At 39.5% G+C, this 22,626-nt stretch overlaps 1 protein-coding gene across 1 annotated transcript in view; it reads right to left on the bottom strand.

Moving 5' to 3' along the window:
- Window positions 1-22,626, bottom strand: part of CTNNA3 (catenin alpha 3) — a gene marked incomplete at its 3' end in the record, with an annotated part of 410,569 nt that overhangs the window by 100,396 nt on the left and 287,547 nt on the right. The window contains exon 12 of the mRNA XM_083865913.1: window positions 1,871-2,071. Within this exon, the coding sequence (XP_083722039.1) occupies window positions 1,871-2,071 (201 nt within the window). The remainder of the gene's footprint in view (window positions 1-1,870; window positions 2,072-22,626) is intronic.

The following is a 22,626-nucleotide window of genomic DNA, read 5'->3' as shown; positions in this document are numbered from 1 at the left end:
GCAAATTTCCTCCCTTCTGTTACTTCCAATTTGGATCCTTCCTACTTCTTCTTCCATTTACTCTTCCATTCTTGTTTTTAGTTCTGTGCTATTTCCATGTATACTCCTTGTCTGTAATTTTGTTTTCATTAATTCTACACTCTGCCTACAATAATTTCTCATCAGTAACACCATACCTCTTCCTTTGGCATAAAGGATGCCATTCACTGAACCAGGTTATTTGTGAAAGTTAACTGAAGAGGTTATGGCAGCATAAATACAGTTTTCTCCTAGTGAAGTGTCCCTTTGCAAGACCTAGCTGGGATAGAATGGTTTAGGTTACACCTGTGGGCTACAACCTACCTGCATTTTACCTGTAAGTTGAGAAAGTTTAATAAAACAAAACCAAGTAGCCCTCACACAGTTCAATATCTGTTCACTGCAGAACATATAAATACAGGTGAAAATGAGAAGTACATGTCTTTTCTCCACTCCTATTGAACAAACATAAAGACAGTAAATTCTTTGAAGTACTAAGTCATTTGAGATGTGACCATGCTTGATGTGCCTTGAAACAAACACACATTCCAACCACAACCAGTTTTATGCCTCCCTGTCTTCTGCAGACAGACAGGTTTAGGTATATTATATATACTACTGCCAAAGCAAGGCAACAGAAGAGAAATCAATGTCAACTCCTAATGTCTTTAAACACTATCAATTTCAATAAAAACAGGCTCAGCTTTTACATGAGAATCAAAACTATGCTTTTCTATGCTGTTTCCCTCTCAGTATTTGTCACAATACTTCCAGAAATCATGAAGAAAGGAGTGCAATGGTGAAAATTTTTCAATTTTCTCATCAAAATATCAGAAAACAAGATCAAAACAGGCAAGCCTATTTCAAACTCTTCCCACTGTTCTGTCTCTTTTGCCACTTCACTGTGTCAGTTTACTCTTGTTCACATGAAGAGAGTTCTGTCCCGGATATATTTGAACTTATTAGGAAAGAGCTCAAACAAAATTCCTGTCTTTTCTTGTGCTAAAATAAAGCAAATGTCAGTTAAATGTAAGGTACTAGACATTTGTTTAGATTGACAGAGCTGGGAATTAGATCTCTAAGTTCAGGAAGCCAAATCCTATATTGCAGGGATGTACAGACTTGCCAGAAAATCTCTTGGGAGCAGTTTAACTTCTCAACTATTAGACTTGCAACCATTTAAAACATGGAAGTACTGGGAACTGCACAGACTATTTTTATTTTTTTAATTTAGTATACAATATGAAAAGACAGAAATTAATTTATGGAAAACACAGGAAGTATTTATAGAATAGTGCAGTTACACCCCTTGTGGCCGGTACAGGCATTTTCCAATATAGGATGCCCTTTTTTTTAACATTATGAAAATGTAAAGGAGACTGCTAAACATTTTAAAGCGTTTCAAATTTGTTTTGCAGAACTGAAGACTTTTCAGGACATCTAATTACTGCTTAACAGTCTTTAAAGTGGCAGTACACACAAATCATGCACCTGCTTCTCTACTTTGCCTTTCATCTGCTTTAGAGCAGCTGTGGTGAGGCCAGTGCAATAAAGTGGGAAGCTGCTACCTCATTAGTTACAAGTCTCCAGACAATGTCACACGCATTAAGGACCCCAGTAACAGTCTCCATAACTCAAGAAACCTTACAGAAATTATGTAATTCAAATAAAATTTTAAAAATTAGTCTTGAACCACATGGTCTCATGCTAACTCAACAGCCTGCTAAAAGGAGAAGGAATCACCAGTGTACCACCCGAGCACTACATCAGTGCCCCAGAGGATTGACTTTGGATGCAGCACCTGAAGGCAAGGTTACAGTGTTATGGATAAAGCTGCAGCATGGAGCCTTACCAGCCCTGGAGAGGTGCTGCACGTGCATCATGACTCGCTGGGTGTAGGCTCCTGGCTCGTAGTTGTCCATCTCCCCAGCCACAATGTGCGCGACCCTGGCGGCGCGGCCGCGGATGGCACCGGCAGCACGGTCCAGGCCCTCGGCGTCCTGCTCGCGCAGCGCCACAATGCAGCGGTTCACGTCCTCCAGGATGTGGCTCTCTGCAAGCACAAGGCACTGTTTTAACACCCCTGAGGCATTCACACACCACTTACACAGCTGGGCTGGGCTGCCAAACTTACAGTGCCAAACCTACGCTGAACCACCTTGAAGTTCTCTGAACAATGTAACGATTTCTACAATTCAAAGGCACTGTCATGCTGTCCTATAAGCAATGGCAACAATAAAATACTGAGCCAGAAAGCGTAATAAAAATATGAAAAACACAAAACCTTATATACAAAGTAAATATTTGCAAAATAAAGAAAAAATTATTAAAGCTGCTAAATGAGCTCATCCTCTGTTTTTCTAGGCAAAAATTTTTCAACTGACAGTAGTAAAGTTGTATTTGTTCTTAGCAAACCATTCTTTGATGCTCAAATATGTAGAAATGGGGAAAAAATCAGCAGGAATGACAAAGGAGAAAACACTGGTACTGAAGACTGGTCCAAGTGTAACAAGCACAAGTAAGGATTCAAATGAAGCTAGAAGGTAGTAATGTCAAGAACTACAGAGGGAACAGTTATATGAGATGTTAATATTTCCATCTATACAACCAATATTGAAGGATAGACTCCTTTTTTTTCCAGGCAAAGTAATGCAAATATAAAATTAAACTTATTGTACAAAGGTGGTATCATAAAATATGGTTTTAAATGATAATACGCTTACTGCTTTAAAGTTTAAATATTTCATAAAAACTTCCCTATTAGTGCTGGTATTGCATTTCCCTTCCTACACAGATCTACAATCTGCTTTGTCTCTCAAGAGAGTGTACTACAAGAACACTAGACATGCACTTTGTGAAGGCAATAGATCTGCTCCATCTTCAGAAGTACCAGTGAAACTTCCCTTGCACAAAGCCATGAATTAATTCAGAGCTTACAGGTTTCTTGTTAATTCACGACGGCCAATCTGTACATAAGTATTAAATTATGTTTTATGTTATCCAATAAATTAGACAATCACAGTAACTTGGACAGATAAAACACACCATTAGGTAATTCTAAACTACTACCTGGGTCTGGCATGACTATCTTGGGATTCTGCCTATGCAAAAACCTATGAATTCTAGTTCAGTTTATAAAATGGCTGCATTACAGAATGTCTCTGTAAACATAAATTGTCCTAATCCTTTTCAGATCCATGTCACCATCTCCACAGTGTGCAGAAAGAGAAATGTCTAACAATGCTGACTTTGTCAGTGCTGTGTGTTCAGCATGTGCATATTTGGTAGTTGCACCCATGGACTGACATCTCCACACACACAGGGCACTCAGAGCACTCACAGCTACCTCAATTCCTCCAATGTCAAACACAACACATCCAGCTGGAAACAAGGGGCCAAGTGAGCAGAAGCACAAAGATGTTCCAAGTTCTAACCTGTGCTGTACAGGTTGCATCTCTCCTTTCCTTTTTCAGGCATCTCTTCCTGTGTGCTCCCACAGGGGAAGGTTTCCAAACAAACCAGTTTGTCAATGTGCACAACAATGGAGATAGAGGTCTGACATGCACAGAATGCAGGAGAAACTGCTAAAAAAACCCACTTCTGCTGCCACAGTTACATGCAAAATGAAGCAGTACGGACCTGTATTCATTTTAATACTGTCCATGTATTAGCAGAGACAATGACAGAATGGATAGTACAACCACCACTTTAAGGGCCTTGCTGTGAAGAATACATTGCTTTTTACTGTCCAGCAAAGACAGCAATTAACTGGCTTAATTCTGTGTAACCAGAAAGGCAGGGCCCTTCTGAGACCTATCAAGCAAATTGTCCATCATGGAAGAAAGTCACCTGGTCATTTTGTATGACATGAATGTCGGGTGCATGAAAAAAACAAAACTGCACATGGCCTTGTGGACATACTGCATGAATTGAACACATGGTGGAAAGCTCGCAGCTTCCCAACCTTTTGAGGGGATGTCACAAACAAAACTTTCACGGAATGGCAAACTTGAGAGAGGATGCTCAACAAAAATGCAATTAGACCTGTATGTTGTAAGCCTGAGATTCCCATCAGCAGCTTCCTTCCTAAATGGCAAGACTACTTCTAAACCATTTTAGAATTGGATATAAATTAGACTGTGATGTATGCTCTCAGATACTGTGTTTCAAAGATGAACAAGAAGGATACAGATTTTATTAATTTTGTATTGTCCATCCATCTCATATTAGACGAGCAGTGCAACAGCTTTTCTTGCTCCATTCATCCATGGCCACACGTCAGGGTCACAGGGAATCTGCCCAATGCCATCTGTGTATCCCACGCTCCCAAGCCCCTTGGCAGCACCCACCGTGTGCACTCTGCACTCACGAAAACCACAAGTGAGCCTGTCCCCAGCACAGGCCCTGCCCAGCAGCCAATGCGGAATAACCACAGCCAACAAGGCAGCTTCTCACCATGTTCTGAAGGTCTTCCCAGATAAAGTACTTCCCAATCAATAAAACTTTGCTTAACTTCATTTTCCCAAGGCACAAGTAAGCTTATTTGCCTCAGGAGATCTAATAGAAAAGAAAAGAAACAGCACTGATCACAGTCCAGCTGAGATTGTTTTAGTCTCTATCTTTCTTACAGATACTTCCTCCTCCTATACCAAATGTATTAGGTCAACTTTTGATTTTCGGCCAAATATCTTACTTTTCAAAGCAGAAAAGGAAGACTAGGATGATGGACTACCTCTTTGTCATGATTCAATGTCTAGCAGAAGAGTTAATTGTAACAGTGGATTGATAGATGTTTAAAGAAATTGTAAGATTGCCATGGTTGCCACAGCAATTATCACGGGCAGTGCACTGCACCTTCTGATTTCCCTCTGGGATTTTGGTGTTAGTCAAAACTGGCCAAAAATTATATCTCAGCTGAGCTAACCAATGGCTAACAAAGTTATCTGACAAAGCCATGACTCAGACTGTCTCTGGGACAAAATCAATAGCTCCTCCTCTGCATGTCATCTAAGAAAAAGACAGGTGATGCCCTTCCACTCCACTTGGCACTGATAAGGCCTCAGTTGAAGCACTTTAATTAAAGTTTTTTTGCTCAGCTAAAAAAAAAATAAAATTGTGAGCTAAATAGAGACATTATGAAAAAAGAAAAGAAAAATAATTACTAGAAATTAAAAAAATGTAGTGCATGAAGAAGCATTATAAAACTCAATTTGGTCTCCTGAAGACAAGACAGAAAATAAAACATTCTTTTCTACAAGCCCTAAATCATAAAATTAGGAATGTATGCAGTGATAGTCTAGCCAAAAAATGATTTCTATCTTTTCCCATCTATAGGCATGATAAAACGGGAAGCACAGAAACTTTGTACAGAAAGTCTGCTTCCCTTCAGATAACTCCTATTCCCTGGGCAAGGTACCTTAGATCGCTCATCAGAAAAGGATTCCAAGTTTTCCAACAATGTCACTACCTAGTATGGCAAAAGACATGCTCCCACAGATTCATAATGCTTTGATGAACTCCAGAAAGATACCTAACATCAAATAAATGGTAAGAACATGCATAGTTAGATTTAGCAAGTTTTAGTGCCAAAGTTAAGAGAACAAAGCAACTAAGCAGAGAGTGCAAGTCCTGGTATACAACTCCCTGTTATAACCTATCTTGTATTCAGATAGAAAAGATAAAGTTAATCTAATTCCCACCTTTTTGCTACATACTGAAGTTCAGACAATGCTCAAGGCTAAATCTCCATCAGCAATCTTAAGAAATAGATTTTCTTGGCACTTGCAGCTCTTTTAATAAAATACATATATTCTATAAGCAGGACAGTGTCTTAGTCACTACTCAGAAATAAAATCACTGGTAATCACTTAATGTCCAAAGTTTGTGGCACTTTCAAGAGAGGAATTTTTAAATTAATAGGAAAGTGCAGAAAAATAATTACTTAGAACAAGGAAAATACGTATCCTTGCTTCTCTAATTGTATTAGCTATACATTCTTCATCTGCCAGATCTAAGAAGCTAAATGATAATTTCTAGTATTGTTGTTGCTAATCCACCTAACAACACTGTCATTCTGTCTCACACCAAGGGTGGTATTGACAAGCAGGGTTCCCAATTATTCAGTATTTAGCCAAATGCATTCAGACTTCCACAATGCTCCAGTTTTAGACACACAGAGCCATAACATAAGAAGTGTTGAAGTGTCTGCTGTCCAGCTTAAAAGGCAAGGAGCATCCAGAAAGCTCCAGGCTAAAGCTTCACCTCAGTTCCTGCAAAAATTATAGAGCCAGACCTCAAAGAAAACATTTCCAGGCACCAGAAGGACAAGAAGATTATTAGGAAAAAATAGTACTGATTTACTAGTAGGGGCAAATCAAGCATGGACAAACTGATTCCTTTCAGTGATGGACAGGCTCTGTGCATGGGGGCAGTGCTCTGGTTATCCTTGACCTGAAGGACACTTGTGTCAGTGTCCCCAGTCTCCCCACAGGGAAATGAAGGTGGCACACCTGGGCAGGTGAACAGACAGAGGCAGGAGTCAGCCCTGCAGGCTCACTGAGGAGCAGGCAGTAGGACAAAGTTGGACAGCTGCTCCTCAGGAAGAGGAGGCTGGGACGGTTTAAAGGGCAGACACAGGAACACATCTTGAGCAGCTCTGGAGGTGACATCAACCCCACAGCTGGCTCATACTCCAGAGGACAGGGCTGACACCCAGGCCAACCCTGACAAGCTGGAAAAATTGCAGCAACAGGCAATTGCTCAGCAGGAAAGCAAAGGAAACTTGGGACTTGATATAAAGGAAAAAAAAATAGCTTCTCCATTATGAGCATGGGGAAACATTTGAAGAAATTCCCTGTGAAGACCAGAAATTAACTGATGCAGACAAGTGGGTGCAAATGCTGTTGTTCCTAGCTGCTACAGAAAATTAATTTATTGTTCTCTTTGTGGCAGACTTTTCAGCATTGTTCAACTATAACCTCCCTCTGAAAGGGAAATTGTGATGTCAAGAAAGATCAAGCACATATATGAGAAGCCTCCTGAGTTAACCTGTATGCCTGATCTTAATGGAACAGATTTTCCTGAAGGAACATGTCTACAAAATTTGCTAGAGTGGTCGAGGAAAAAGTAGGCTAACTTGCAAAAAGGTAAAATCCAGGAGTATCCAGTACTACAGGACATACTGTGTGTGCCTCTAAGAATGAGCTGGAGGCTGCAAGACAAAAGCTAGAAGACAACAGAAGAGAAAGGATGGAAGACGGCTGAGAAAAGAGGGAATAGCATAAAGGTACCCCCTAGGCAATGTTCTTCAGGATCTACCATTATCTGTGCAAGTCCCTACATATTATTTTTCATGGAAAATACTTCATGTTTTTAGAAACTTTAACCTGTAGTCTGAAACACTGGCTTCTGTTCTGTTCCCAGAAAATACTAACTGAAGTGTGTATTTCTTCCAAATTTTACCTGAGGGTGAACAAAGCATTGATTGAGTTGACAGCTTCTCCTTAAAGTTCATTTTCATTCACAAATGCATGAATGAATCTAAAATGTCAGTACCTGAACTAATGAAAGCTAAAAAAACCCCAAAAAAATCACAGAAAAAACCCATCAACAAAAACAACCCAATCCACACAGTAAAACAAAGCCCATCCAAAACTCTCTGCCACATTACCATCGAAACAGCAAGAAAAGTATAAAATAAGTCTTAAATAAGTATCTACTAATTACAGAGTTGGCAGCCCAAAATTATCAGTTTAACTAGCTGATAAAGGTTTCAGATTACAGAAAATTTCTCTCCCTGCATGAGTGAAAATCTTACAGTAATATTAATCCTTTCCAGAGTTTAATCTCTTTCCCTCATTCCTTTTAACACGATCACAATAAGATTTGGTTGGTTTGAGAAGCTAACTGGTTCTGCTTCAATCCTTGCTCTCCATTTCACTAACACAAAATCCAGCCTACAGACAGGTTACGGGATTGTCAGCTTCCCCATTCGGCATCCAGATGTATTCCAGGACCTTGGGAAAATGAAGGAAGCACCAGCTTAGTCTCCCAGTGTTTCAGTGCCTCTCCTCTCCTAAAGCTTTACATAAGCCAAGCTCAGAGAGCCCTGAAAACAGAGAATTTCCCTGTAGAAGCACACAGGCCAACCCGGACCTAGGTAAGGATCTGGAGAGAGCACAGGCAGACAAGAAGTAGATCACAAGTGCAACCACTGGGGTAGGACAGAGATAAAGGGAAGGCACAAAAAGCAAAGATGTCCACGTATGCAGGTGGGCAGCAGTCACTTGTCCATCTCTAGACTTCAGCTGTCCCCTGGGCGGCAAGCCCAAGGAAACACTTCCCTCCAGAAACATGTAGGGGTGACACACCCTCACAGAGCCACGCCCCAGCCTCTTCATTTGGCCCAGTCCCCTTAAACACATCCTTCTTGAGTCAGCTGAAGAAATTACTGATCTTAGGACAATCCACCTCATCCTCCACATCCACATGTAAAGGTCTGCAATGACCTGGGCACCTCAGAGGCGCAATTTCTCTTCTCTGGCTACAATCACCTGGGAACGCTTAGCTCAGTTTTTATTCTAAACTTACAGGAGATGGTTCATACTTGCCCTTGACAATGTACAGAGGCAACATAGAATTTTTTATGTATTAATACTCTGCAACATGCTGCTGACTCTGCAGGACCAGAAGGGAAAAACAAGGAATTGGAAATGGTAGCGGGACAAGAAAGAGGATACAATGGGGAGTAAATAAAATAGAGCATTCTTGTTTAATCCTTAGAAATCACTGGAACCACAAACTGTGTTTGCAATATGCCCTCTCACTCCTTTTCAAATGCTACTAGATTCCAGAATGAACATAGCAAATTTTATTCAGAGTAGCCATGTCTCAACTATGAACCTTGGCAACTGTTATGTTGATAGCCCAGGTAATCATGATGTTAATAACAATTCTCTCCTAGAAGAACATTCTTGTCATCAAAATACCTATAACCACAATCAATTAATTTCTTCCAAGAGGGTAACTTACCTTCTTAACAAATTCATCAACTTCAACTTCTTGAAGTACAATGGAATTTACCAGAATGCCATTTGGCCAACATGAGGCAGCAAACCTTTTTCTAGCAAAACCAGACTAGGACACCCGTTTCTGTCTCAACTACAGCAGCAAGACTGATACTTCAATGGGCAGTTATTTATGTTAGAATTCTCACGCTACACATGCAACCTGGACTATCTGATGCTGTCCCAGCCTGAGGCAGGGGTCTGGAACTGGAGGGGTTTCAAGGTGCCTTCCAGCCCAGACCACTCTATAATTCTATGATCTCCTAAATCTGCTCACAAATGTAGGGAAGGACAAAAATCCCCATTTCCTCTTCCATAGCAAGTTCTACTTCAATTAACATGCTTTATACACCTAGCTTTGCAAAATTGCTCCAAAAAGTACCTAATACTGTATTAGGTGTAAATATTTTATTTGAAGTGTTTCCAGATAGATCCAAGAAACCATGAGGTCATCAGCAGACAACCTTCTCCTCTGAAAATGCTTTTACGGTATTTAAATTTTAGTGAATGCAATTGCCACGTAATCTTAATTCTGCATTAACAGGTTAACTGAGTCTGGGTTTTTTATTTCTTCAGTAGGAGGCTGGCAAATGAGCAGTAACAGTCAAAGTGAAGCTGCTGAGGACTGGGGCAGGAGGAATGGGAAATCACTGCAAGGATAATGGGATTCACCAGAATAAAAAACTCTAGGAGACTGTTCTTGGTCTGAATACAATACAGAGCCAGCTGTCAGCAGCAGGATGGACTAGACCTCCAGATCCCTTCCAACCACAATGGCTTTAGGATTCTGAGATAGAGAGGGAAGAACAGTAACAACTGTCAGCCAAAAAAGAGCATGGGCATACCAGGCTCCCCAATTGACAGGAACACGCCTCTTCCACATCAGCAAGACCTTTAACAGACTTTGACACACAATTGTTCAGAACATTTGCCACCAACTGGCAGCCTTAACTTAGATGTTTCTTTTGAGCTTGTTATCTTAGACACAATAATTACTTTTCACTCTTCATTTTAGCTACTGGATAATGGAGAATTATTTGCCTTAAAAAATCCTGTCACATTTTCCCTTAGTATACGGCAGCCAGCTCAAAAATTACACAGGAAAACCATTTTCTTTATAGTCAGTCTGGGCCTGTTCTCTTTATTTCCACTGCACTGCACAGCCAGAGCATTCATTATTCTCCTCAGAACGTTGCCTCTCAAAAAATACAGGAGACAGTTTCCCTTTCTGCCACTTTTATAAACCTCAGGTAAAAATTCTGGGAGGTTTCTTTTTCCAGGAGATGAACTACAGAAGGGGAGAGACTTTTCCTGGCAATTTGCTCCTTTCTTTCTTCATTGCCATAATTTTTGCAGCAGCCTGCTGGAACTGTCTACAAGAGAATGCTGAAGTACAGGAGAGCATTTTCCTTTAGCACATAAGCAGAGGACTGTGTCACATAAAAAATGCTCCACGAGCCTTTATTTGGTCTTTTGTGCCTCACGTGCCTGCCTGATTTCAATGCAAAGTTGCTTAAATGCCCCATTAATTAAAGCAGATAGAAGATACAAAGAAAAAAAAAAAAAAAAAAAAAAAAAAAAAAAAGGTTGTATTCTCAATGCTATGAAAATTGAGATTCAATTTTCCATACCATTTGCTCTGCCAAAAAAGAACTGAAGTCTGCACTTTTATTGCCCTAGGTGAAATATGAGCTGGCCCTAAACAGAGGATAAATAAATTTGTTTTCTGCCCTTCTGTGGCTGGCAAATGGAAAATTTATTGTTGCTTTCTAAATTCTGCATTCAGAATCCAAATCTAGCTAAAATATTGCCTAACTTCATGAAATTATCTCTTAAAAACTCAGAAAGGCCTTGATAAATCATAAATCTTTAGGTCTAAAATGGCAAAAGCAGTGTTCTCTGACTAAGGGATTATCTGAAGGAATTAGTTTATGCCAGGAATTACACTGAGACCTATCTCATTGTAAATGAAAAGCCTTTGCAAGAGGGAAATAACTAGCCAGATTACAGGGAAATAGTTCATAGCACCTGTCTTACAAATCAATACATAGCTGATAACCTAGTTCATTACTTCAGGGCAATTTCTACAGAATGAAGAGCTTGCAATCTTCCCAGTTTGGACCAACCAGCATAAGAAGAAATCTGCAATTACTAGGGAATATTCAATGTCTGTCTTTGCATCACCTGGAAGGTTTGGCAACTTGTCACCTTCAAAAGATTTCATTTCCTCAGGAGGGGAGAGGGGAGAATTAAAAAACTTGATAATATGTCTATTTCCTTCTGCAAGATCAGGGGTGTAAAACTGGAGAGCTCTGTTTACCTGTTCCACAGTGTGTGCAACAAAGCAGACTATGATGTTAAATGGTGGCTACTTCATTGGTCTACAAAATATTCTTAAAAGATAATAGCCATCTGCTACTCTTAAGAGAATTGCCCAGGTGAAAATACTGACTTTATGATAACATTCTCTTGTTGCAGCTTTGTACCTCCTATAGTAAGCATGTGATCAACACCTAATAATACTTTTCAACAGCTAATAATACTTTTTGACACAACAACCAATGCACAGAGGGGCAAATGTTAACAGATAGAAAACATTTCATTGACAAGAGACAATTGGGGTAGGAAACTCCCAAGTCTCCCTAAAATGGTAACTTTTAAGCTGTGATAAACTTGTCAGTTTTCCTGGTGGATACTCCTCTGCAAATTGTGTTGTTTGCTGTTAAAAATTTACTTCTCACTTGCAGAGAAAAGCTGCCTCTTCATTAGATCAGTTTTCCCACTGAAGTCTAAGCTGGTACCATTTTTGCTCTTGGTGGAAGGCAGATGTGCTGCTGATTGGTTTTCAACTTGTCTGGGTTTCACAGGACCTAAGTTTGGGAGGTGTGTTTGGTTTTAGGTTTTATTACCATTCACCAAATTTCTGGAACCAAATCTGAGGTATCTGCTAAACTTACGGGCAACAGACATCAGGGCATAAGTCAGACTTTGTGCACCCCACAAACCCAATGAGCATGCTCTTTGATTTCACACTTCTTTTTTTCTTCCCCAAGTGCTAAAGGTTCCTAGCTTTGCAGCAAACAAGCACATGTCCTATCCAGTTACTGCAGGTTCCAAAGGTAGGCTGCCTTTGGATTAGCAAGAAAATTTCGTTGGTATACCAGTGCTTGATAACAGGCTCACAAGAGGGACCTTGTGGGAACACCTGACATTCAACAACCAGCTTTTGCTCATCTTGTGCACATATGCAAGTCTGTTTTCTTATGTTTCCTTTTGACAGAACAGACAGATTTGACATGCTGCTTCCAGTAATAAAAGCACATTCCAGTTTTAGGACTACAATACAACTGGAACCTGCTGTCCCAGATAAAGATTTTGTATCTTACCCTCGAAACAAAGTCCTGCATTCTGCACCACAGTAGCACTGTCACCTTAAACACTTAATGCCCTTGACCAAAATCTTCCCTTACCATTTGGCTGTGCTTATTTTCATACCAGTTCTTGGGAACACTTGTATATGTTTCCAGTAGGCCTCATTACAAAAAGCAAGCAAATCAATTCCTGCAAAGCTGCACAAAACCATTAAAAGCTACTGCTACAACTGCAGCTGGAAAGCCATTAGCAAGCAGCCTATTAGGAAATAAGCACACAAAAAATTAATCCAAAGCTGCATCAAACCCATGCGTCTTAGAGCATGCTTCAAAGGCTGCCAAATCTCAACTCAGCCAAATCCCATACAAAGTGAAATCCAAATGCATCAGCCCTCGAAACTTCTGAGGAGCATGGCAGTAGTTTGCAAACTTTGTGATGAGAAATGAATCTAACAAATAACAAGGTCTCAGCAAGAATTTACTGAAATTCAGTAAGAACAGAGCAGGAATTCAATACAAAATTTCAGTTTCTAAATGGAAACCTCAAGTCATCAAAATGCCAAGTGCACTGCTGAACTGCACTACCCAACTCCTTAAATCCTGCCTACTTGCTTAATGACTTCACACATCCTATTCACTCTTACCCTCTACAGCTGTCCAAAAGTTCACCACTGAAATATTCCCATAACCTCACTAACAAGTGCAGAAAATCTTGATCTAGAAAATACTGATCTCCAGTAGCAGGTTTTCATGGGACAACGTTTGCCAGAATGGTTCCCAAAATCAGCCTGTGACACACAGTCAGACCCAGGGGCCAGGGCATGGCATACCTAACCAAGCAGCCCCTAAAAACACATCCACTGCCTAACAAGTGTAACACACCAGAATGTTTGCCCTTGAGTCCAAGCCACGATTGTTGCAAGAGCAATTTGCATTTAAATCAGTGTATTAGGACTGTAAGCTACTTCTAAGGCAATGATACAGGATATGGATATCCAAGAGAGGTGGGAGACAATGTGTGATTTTCAGTTAAAACAAAAACATCAACATCAGAGATTTGACATCAACAAATCTCCAGGAAAAAGACATTTCTCTAAAGAAAACTCTAGGTGACTCACTCGTTGAACTATCCATTGTGACACGCAGCATATCATGTTCTATTTATCCTAATAACAAAGTAAGAAAAATGGATTACCATGGTGGTAATTTCTGAAGCAGTTGGGAGGAATCAGGGCAATCAGAAAGCTGTATGTAGTATTTCTGCTGGCAAAGTGGTATAAGCTACTGTATAAAAGAGAACAGAGAAAGACAGGAATACCACATGATTAAGAAGAGTCCAAGTAGCTCTGCAGAGCAGAAAGCTGTGTATCACAAACTGGAGGCACCAGTGAAGAGTGAGATAAGCACTGCAGCTGCTAACTGTACACTGAATTTCCAAAACGCTTTCAGCTGCTGTTCCTGAAGAGCTCTGAGATGGCACAAGATAAATGACAGATTTACTGGTGTTACCTCTTACAAAAGATAAAAGAAGGGGCAGAAATAAGCAGACAACTCTGTAAGCCAGCATTTCCACAGGGATTGGCTCTGAAATAGTGTAATTCGGTGCTTTCAAAAGTAACATAAAAGGAGACTATTGAAATAATGAATAAGGGAATTTTTCTTGTCTTTTCTCATTCCAGGCAGTCAAAGCTGACAACAAAGAACTGAAGATGGTATCACAGCACCAAGCCATCAGTGAATTAAGGAAACCAGTTCAATGTCAATGAACTCAAATGTGTAGTGAAAAAAACCCTAAGCCTATAACAAAATATTGACCTATAAATTGGTTACTACAGTTGAGACAGAAATTTCTGAAGTCAATTAAGAAAACACTAGAAGCACATTAGCTCAACAGTAATTAAAGGCAAATAATGCTGTTATTTCCCAAAGAATACCTGGTAGCAAAGATATATCTAAGATGTGGCAAATAGTTCTTGTCCTTACTTCCATTTTAAAATATCAATTTTACTAAGCAGCACAACTAAACCTCCTACTCCTCCACAAGACACATCTCTGCATTGTTGAAAAGACAGCTACTACAATGTTACGGAAGAAGAAGAGTTTAAAAGAAAGAGCAGGGAAAAGCAGAGGGTGTTCCCAGCGAGGGCAAAGCAGTATGATGGTTTTGACAGAATTTCCAGGTGGGTCATTAGCAGCTAAGAGCTGCACCAGCAAAAACAAACTTTGCATGCTCAGTGACACACAGATCCAGCTTTCAGTCTTGATAAAAAAGGGAAAATTCAAGGCCATTTTCTTACAAGAACAATGTAAAGGGAGCTTGACCATTTTAAGTTTAGCAAATTCGTATTTATCCTGAAGCACATTACCGTAGGGCTGAACAAACTTGATATAAAAGGTATTGAAATCCAGAGTGTAATTTACCTTTCTGTTGGAACTGTAATTAAGTGCATACATCTCTACTTAGATTCTTATGTTTATTCTCCTACAAAAAGCAAGGCATGGTATTTTGCTATTGCAGGTGCCAGAAGGCCAGCATGAAAACATTGAATTTAATTCTAAGTCTCTGAATAGCATCTTGTTGGTTTGGTTTTTTTCTCCACGATCTCCATAGCTATGCTAAGGGCGAACGTGTAATTGGCAATTTTTGTGATGTATTCATCTGTAAACATGCTACATGAACTGGAAAAGTGGTAATAAAGTGAACCAGAAGTTTAAACCATTGATAGAAAACAATTTATATCAAAAGAGATAAGCAAGACAAATTCCTTTACTCTGTACCCAAGTATTTACAGCGCATTTTGCAGTTTGCCATCTTAATGACTACAACCATCAAAAATTGATGTGAAACAGAGCCTGGTCAAAATCTAAAACTTAATGCCATTAATACTTCCATGCTGAGACCTAGCCTTATCATACACAGTGCTACTTATTAAGTGCTGGGTTTTTTACATAATAAAAGATGTAACAATGCACAAAGTTAAAAGAAGGGTGATCTTGGCTCCACAAACAAGCCCTACTAGGGAGCCCCTTAAATCTCCCAATCTCAGAGTCCAGACTAAGAGCATTTCAGTATCCACAAAGATGAAAATTACTGCATTATTACATTATCTAATCTTATCAGCCCAGGTTACACCCAACACTTTGTATCTGACTTAAGCAGAACTGTGTATTTTGACAAAAATCAAGTGTCCAGTAAAGCACATACAGCTGTGCCTGTAGAGGAGCAGAACTGCAATGACCTCACACTCCCACCTTCCATATGCAGGCTCAGTGTAGCTGTTCAGCATGATGGACACTAACATGCATTCCTGAATCACTGAATAAAACCACAGCACAATAAAAAGGCAGAGATGTCATACACTGTTTGCAAGTGGCTCCCCTAAATTAGCAGACAAAGCATTAAAATTTTACAGCCTTAGCCACACATACTGGCATCTTGCAGAAGACTTTTAAATTTGGTTTTAATGATAGAAGGAATGACACTGTAAGTTTTAGAATATAAACTTCAAAGGAAAAAAAATGATAAGATTTTTCAGTGAGAGAGCAAGGAAATGAGAAATTTTCAATGGAAAAGCATACTTCTAAAGAATCGAGCAGATTTAGGAATAAAAGGAGGAAAAATCACTTGCAAAATGGTTTCTAGATTTCAAAATGCTACAACATTGGATACAACCTTTCAGAACTTTTAACCTGAATTGCAGAAGTTGGCATAAATAAATTTCTAAGCATATCTAAAACTTGTAATGGAATATAAGAAAAATTAGTAGGGATAGCCAAGCTTTTCCACAGTAACTACCACGTTAGTTTGGATGCGGTTTGCTGATGTGTGATAACCATGGGAACAATCACAGATCCTAAAAGAAGCAGGACCACTGGTTAGTAGACTCAATGAAAAGACGAGAGCATGTTAACCACCTCTGCTGCTTTGCACCCTCCTCTCTCAAATGTCAGAAATTAAGTTAAATTAAGATATTTTTAGCTTGAAGTTGGCTGGCTTTGTTACAAGCAAGAAAAAGGAGTTTTATACTAAAACCCCAGAGCTTTCTCCTCCTTTCAATTGTACCAAAAATATATTAACACCCTCTTCATATCTTGGCCTGTTTCCATCCTGCCTGCCTGCCTCCTGTGGCAACTATAAATTATTCTTTCAGATTATCTGAGATTCTGGGGGAAAAAAACACTCAGCACTGGTAGACTAGGACACAATCATGGATAAACAGATATGATGCCATTAACAGGACAGGAAGCATCAAGAAAGTTATTTCTTAAGAGCACCTTTATACAGAGTGTGACACCAGATAATGAAGAACCGTTCAACAGCAGAGTAACTACACAGGGTAGAGATAAGGAAGGCTGTGTGATATTCAGAGAATATTATAAAACCTGGAAGATTACTTGCATGTAATTCCATTTAGGGGTATGAAAAGGCAGAGGAACTGAACTGACATGAAGTTGTTGGTTTTTTTAAAATGACTGATGCAAAGTAATTTTGAGGAAATAGAAGAAAGGCCTGCCTCTATTGTACAAAATTGGATAATGCTACAGATCTGCTACATATTTGAAGAAACCTATCTACCAACAGGAAATAGATCAGACTGGAAGATCAAGAGGAGAATAAATAATATTTTGTATTAGTCTAATCTCAGCCAGCATTTTCTGTATTTAGGAGAGAACGACTGCATCAACCAGAACAAGCAGTGACTCTCCCAAAATGAACCTCTCTGTCTACTGAGTACCGAAGAAAAACAAGGGAGACTAAGCTTAGAAATGTATTCAGCTGGAGATGGAGGAAGAAATGCTTATCAGACTTGGTAAGAAAAAATAAAATCACTTATTTAAGAACTACTTTTCTTTAAAAAGTTATTATTCGTAACAAACACTGGCTTGATACTACTGCAGAGACAATTATATGAAAAGCTTGCAGCTGTCTAACTTAAGGTCTGTTAAGGATGAAGTTTGTTAAGACTGAGAACTGCTCAGTGCCGTCAATGCTACCCGAGACCAGGGGAATACAAGCAAAGAACTGCACAAACTTCACCCAGCTCTTTTATGCCATCAATCACAAACAGATATTAACATAAAGCCTTCCAAAGAACACTGTAGAGGTTCTGGTTTGTTTCCTGGACAATGCAACAATTAATGTGGTAACTTGAGTGCCCACTAGATTTACTCTTTTTCTGCTGTGAGGGTTAGAAGAAGACCAAAGCAGGCTCAAAACTTAAACAGTATAAAGAAAGCTTTATTAACAAAACTACAAGAGGGAGAAAATTAATCAGAATAAAAGTGAAACACTTTTTCTCCCCCCACAAGCATCTTTTCTTTCTCACTGACAAAGGGCAGAGACAAAACTTAGAACTTGGGTTAGTTTATTACCTCTAAAATAGTCATTCATCAGTTCTTTTAGGGAGAGGAGTCTCTTTTGCCATGTCATAGAAACTTCTCCACAAGAAAAACAGTTCTCTTGTGGCTTTTAATTCTCAGAAAAAGCAGCCACCCGGGAATCTGCATTTGTGAAGTCCCTCCCATATCACACAGCCTTCCCACTGCTGTATTTATGGGCTATGATAAACTCATGGGGTACCATTTTAAGGATGAGATGTTCAAAAGCAAAGGTTCTCTTTATTTATTTTTGAGATAATTTTCATCTCTGGGAACAGATATCTTCTCTCTCTGGGGGCAAATCTTTAGCTTCATCTCATCTCTCCCTCTCTGTTCAAACTTCTAATGAAATCACAGCTACTTGAACATTTACTTGTTTCAGCACAAACATCTTTGCTCATGTCTGCAAATTAAAAACTCCATTTACCCAAACTGTTTAAAGGGATATTCTAGTATATCACAGTCCATCACCATGGCTTTAAGAAAGAATTTCAGCCTAAAAACAAGGCATCTCCTCATTCTCCTTCCATCTAGGAACTGACTCCTTCACTGGCCTTGGCATCTTCATGTTATCTCTCTGTGTGTTTTCACTCTGTCGCTTTCTCTCACTCAGAGAGGATTAGTGCTTTGCAAGTTTCATCTGTGCAAGGAAAGAGTTCATATCTCGCCCAGGGCCTGGAGAGGTCATAATGGTTTCTGCTGGGCAGTGGCCCGGTGGTAGAAGGTGCTGGATTCACCATCCTGGGGCTCTGCCAGGATCTCGGGGGCTCTGGCTGCATTCCATTCCAGCTGTGGGGTGGCTCTGCACGGCTGCAGAGCCACCCCGTGTTTCAGCTGCGCGATCTCTCACGGCGCCGGGACAGTCCCTCAGCAAGATGAGTTGATAGCAGCAGCTGGAGCTGGTTACAGTAGAGAATTCTTCAGAAGCCCCACTGGGGGGAAGCAGCTGGAGTTTCACATCAGCATGCCCATAGCTTCCCGCCCGCCCCCCCCCTTCCTGTGCCTGGCAGCCGCTGGGGCCCGGCCCGGCCATGACAGGGCTCTTCCTCCTCCCCTGTGTGCCCGGCAGCCGCCAGGCACAGCCCCAATGTGCTCCCCAGAAGGGCTCTGGCCCCACGGCAAGGAGGGAGCAAGGCCTGTTTGTTAAATTTTCCCAGGCTTGTTAAATCGCTTCCCAGGAAGGGAAGAGAGCTTTTCCTGGGGTTTATTCGATGTTTAACATGTGTGTTCACAAAGGCATGTTCAGCTTTCTAGCGGTTTAACAAGCTGTTAGTATTCGAAACTAGTCACTGATTGGCCCCGTCAAGCACGGAGGAAGCTGTTAGCAGCCTCTCCCAGAAAAATCACTTCCTCAGGTGGCTTTTACCCTCTTTACTGAACATCAATCTATGCAAAACCCGCACAAACACCAACAATATACACAGAAATAGAGTTGAGACAAAAGTCCATCTCATGTAGTTCTTCCAATGAATGCAACAAAACCCAAAAATAACCCTTAAACCCTGGAACAGCTTGGAGAAAAACATTACTGAACGGAAACTGACTTTTGTGCAATCCAGCCAAGAATTAGTAAAACAAACCAAGTGTTTTTTGTCAGGATTTTTTTCTAAAAGTGTACAACTGGTTTAGTACTACACAGAAATAATGAAGTTCTGGACCCCCACTCTCCCTCCTCCAAAAAAAATATCTTCTCTATATACTTACATGAATCTACTCTTTATTGGTGTGATTCGGATGTACTTCATTCTTTCCTCAGTGATAAAACCAGGAGAAGGTATTTGCCAGGTATACACTTTTTGTATTTTATTGCAGTAGATTAATACTAGTTAAGGGTTGCATTGCTTAAGTTTTGTTGTTCAATAATAGATAAGAACAAATTAAAAACAAGATCTGCACTATATATAACTGAAGAAGTTTCAAATTAAATTTCTGCAGGAAATTAAGTTTGCCCTGCTCTGCACAAGATGCCTCAGTAGACAATCTCCAGAGCTCTCTTCCAATCCTTGTTAGTCTTGAATTCTGCTGTTCTATTCTGCCATTTCATACATGCTATGCTTTGACACACAGTCAAAGTCCACCTGATTCACTCTTTCCGAATCAACTACTGAAGACCTCTCCCAGCACTAGAAACTGCAGCAGCAGCTGGGGTTCCAGAGCTGGAACTATAAATGTTGGGGAAAGAAGTGAAGCTGGGTATTTGCTCCCTCTGTGTGATCAGTAAATTATGTATTTAGAAATAGACCTGTGGATAAAATATATAAGGTAGGTCCTTTTGTCCTGATTATTTTCCTAGTGGTTAACTGAGAAATCTCCCCTGAAATCAAACAAAAGCAGTCAAAAACATGGTCTCTTAGCTCTTGTTCTTTTTGACTGCTATAAGACTCTTTGCACCCACAAAAAGGATTTTCTCCAACAGCTTTACTGTAACATCCAACCTTTTGCTGCTTTCCTTGAATTAAAAGTAGTTTCTGATGGCACAGGTTTACACAGGTTTACATTAACAGCAACTTTTGTTCTAAAACGGTGGCATCATATTGTTTTCCACCATGCTTAGAAAAACTTAATTTTTAGATTCCAAGGGAAAGATTATGAGATTGGAAACAAATATCTAGTTTGCATGATTTCAAGACTTTTCAGGAATTCCCTGCTCATTCCCCATTTGGAGTGTAATTTTCTCTACTCCATTTGGTAGGAGGTTGCAAGGTTTCCCTGGATCTGCTCTGGAAGTCTGCCTACCATCCCAGAACAAGAGTACCGCAGGAAAGTAAACCATGGCTCCTCTTCTTGTCAGGAGTCACTGACTGGTCCCAATTCTTCAGTAAAAATGTTATTCCCTTTTGCCTACTCAAGTTATCTTGAATGAACGTTAATCCCATCACATAACTTCCTCAGCAGTCTCTGAAGTCTTCACCTATTTAAGACCTCTCAAGCCAGTTCCTGTAAGGAGCTGAATTTGTGGGGCACTACCAAATACTATCCTGTTCACAGGACTAACAGTGGCAGACTCCAGATTCTACCACAGATTGATTTGCCTGTGTCCACATTTGCCAGTATCAATTTGGCAGTGGAAACTGCATGAAGGAATTACACAAACCCTCACCTGAGGCAGACATGTAAGTCACTGCACTCACTATGACTTCATCAGGTGAAGAGCAGCAAACAGAACTTCTGGTAGGGAAACAACAAACTGGACATCAGACAAAACCCTCTCAGTGTCTAATGACTTATTACCAATTATCTGGAATCCATTTACTTTTAAAAAATTAATTCAATTAAAATGGTGATGCAATTACAAGGGACAAGATGCACTTTAGACAAATTGTATTTTAAGAAGGTATATAAAAGGGTGGAGAGCACAGACTTAATTTTACACAACATGAAAGGCTCTGTGTCATTTGTGGACTGTACTTGAAGAAAACAGATTTACTTATACATGAGGAGAATGAGAAAAGAGATGAACAAGGAAATGTTTTTATGAAAACATGGCACTTCCATTTTGGCATAAGAGGAGCTACAATTAAAGGAATTTAAGCATTGTGATATTATAAATACGACAGAGCAAAACTCAAGACAGCATAGGGAAGGCTGAAGAGAAGACCCAGCTGATGAAATAATCTTAGTTTGGACAAGGGCATTAAGAGAAGGACAAAGAAGTAGCAGAGGGATCTGTCACGCATGATCTTCAAGACAATAGAAAGAAGGAAAAAAAAATCACAGGTCCTGAGAATTCTGTATATATAAACACACTTCAGATATTGCCTATATGGTCCTTGAAAAAGTTGAGTTAATTCTGGCACTAAAGGATCCAAGTCTTTTCTTACTGGCTTTCTAACACACTTGATAAAATTGAAATACTTATTAATTGCAGTTAGCCTGTCATTGCTACTACACACTATCACCAGGAGCAGAAAACATGCATACAAAGGAAGGAAATACTGACATTTCAGATTTTCCACCTACACCCACTAGGTTTACTAAGGCAATTTTGAATAAAAGAGTGTTGAAATAACACAGAAGAATCAAGATTAGGAAACAAGCCTCAAACTCTGTTTCAGGCTAATTGTATGAGGGACAAGACACTAAAGAGTCAGTTTACAAGAGCTGAGAGTTGAGGATAAAACTTCAGATTTACCAACATGAATGCAATTACAAGCATAACAAAACTGGTTTCCTGAAAATTCATGCATCATATGCAACAGCACACTTTAATTTATGAATCTGTAGACTTCACATCATCATGATAAATGGATGACAGTAATTTTTAAACTTTATGTCAGTGGGTTGTAAAGATTAACACCCACATTCTTCCTTGCATAAATTAACTATCCAAACCCAATAGGCTGAGACTGATTCTCTGTTACTACAAGGTGTAACAAATCTATGAACAACAATATCATCATTTATAATGTTTCATAATTACAATTACTTTTTTTTTTTTTTTTTACACAAGTCATTAACTCTTGCTTTCCTTTATAAGGAACAGAGCTTCGTTTCAACTATTTGCAATCAGACCTCTTTTTCACTTGTAAAGACCTGATTTCATCTTTTTTTTTTTTCTGCAGTGCTGTTTTCCTTTGAATACAGTATCATAGATAAATAGTAAGAATACACAACTGAAACAAAAATAATCCAATTTCAGGAAGATGCATGAATTTGAAGACCAATACACTTAGAAAAAGAATAACATTATTTTGTTTATTATTAGATGTAATTTTTAAGAATATTTTAAAAAAAAAACAAACCCAAAAGAAAAATCAAGCAAAGAAAAAACAACTAACCTTCCAAATACTTAC

This window comes from Zosterops lateralis (genome assembly GCF_965231275.1).
Source record: "Zosterops lateralis genome assembly, chromosome: 8".
NCBI classification, from domain to species: domain Eukaryota; kingdom Metazoa; phylum Chordata; class Aves; order Passeriformes; family Zosteropidae; genus Zosterops; species Zosterops lateralis.
This window is presented reverse-complemented; position numbering and strand designations above follow the sequence as displayed.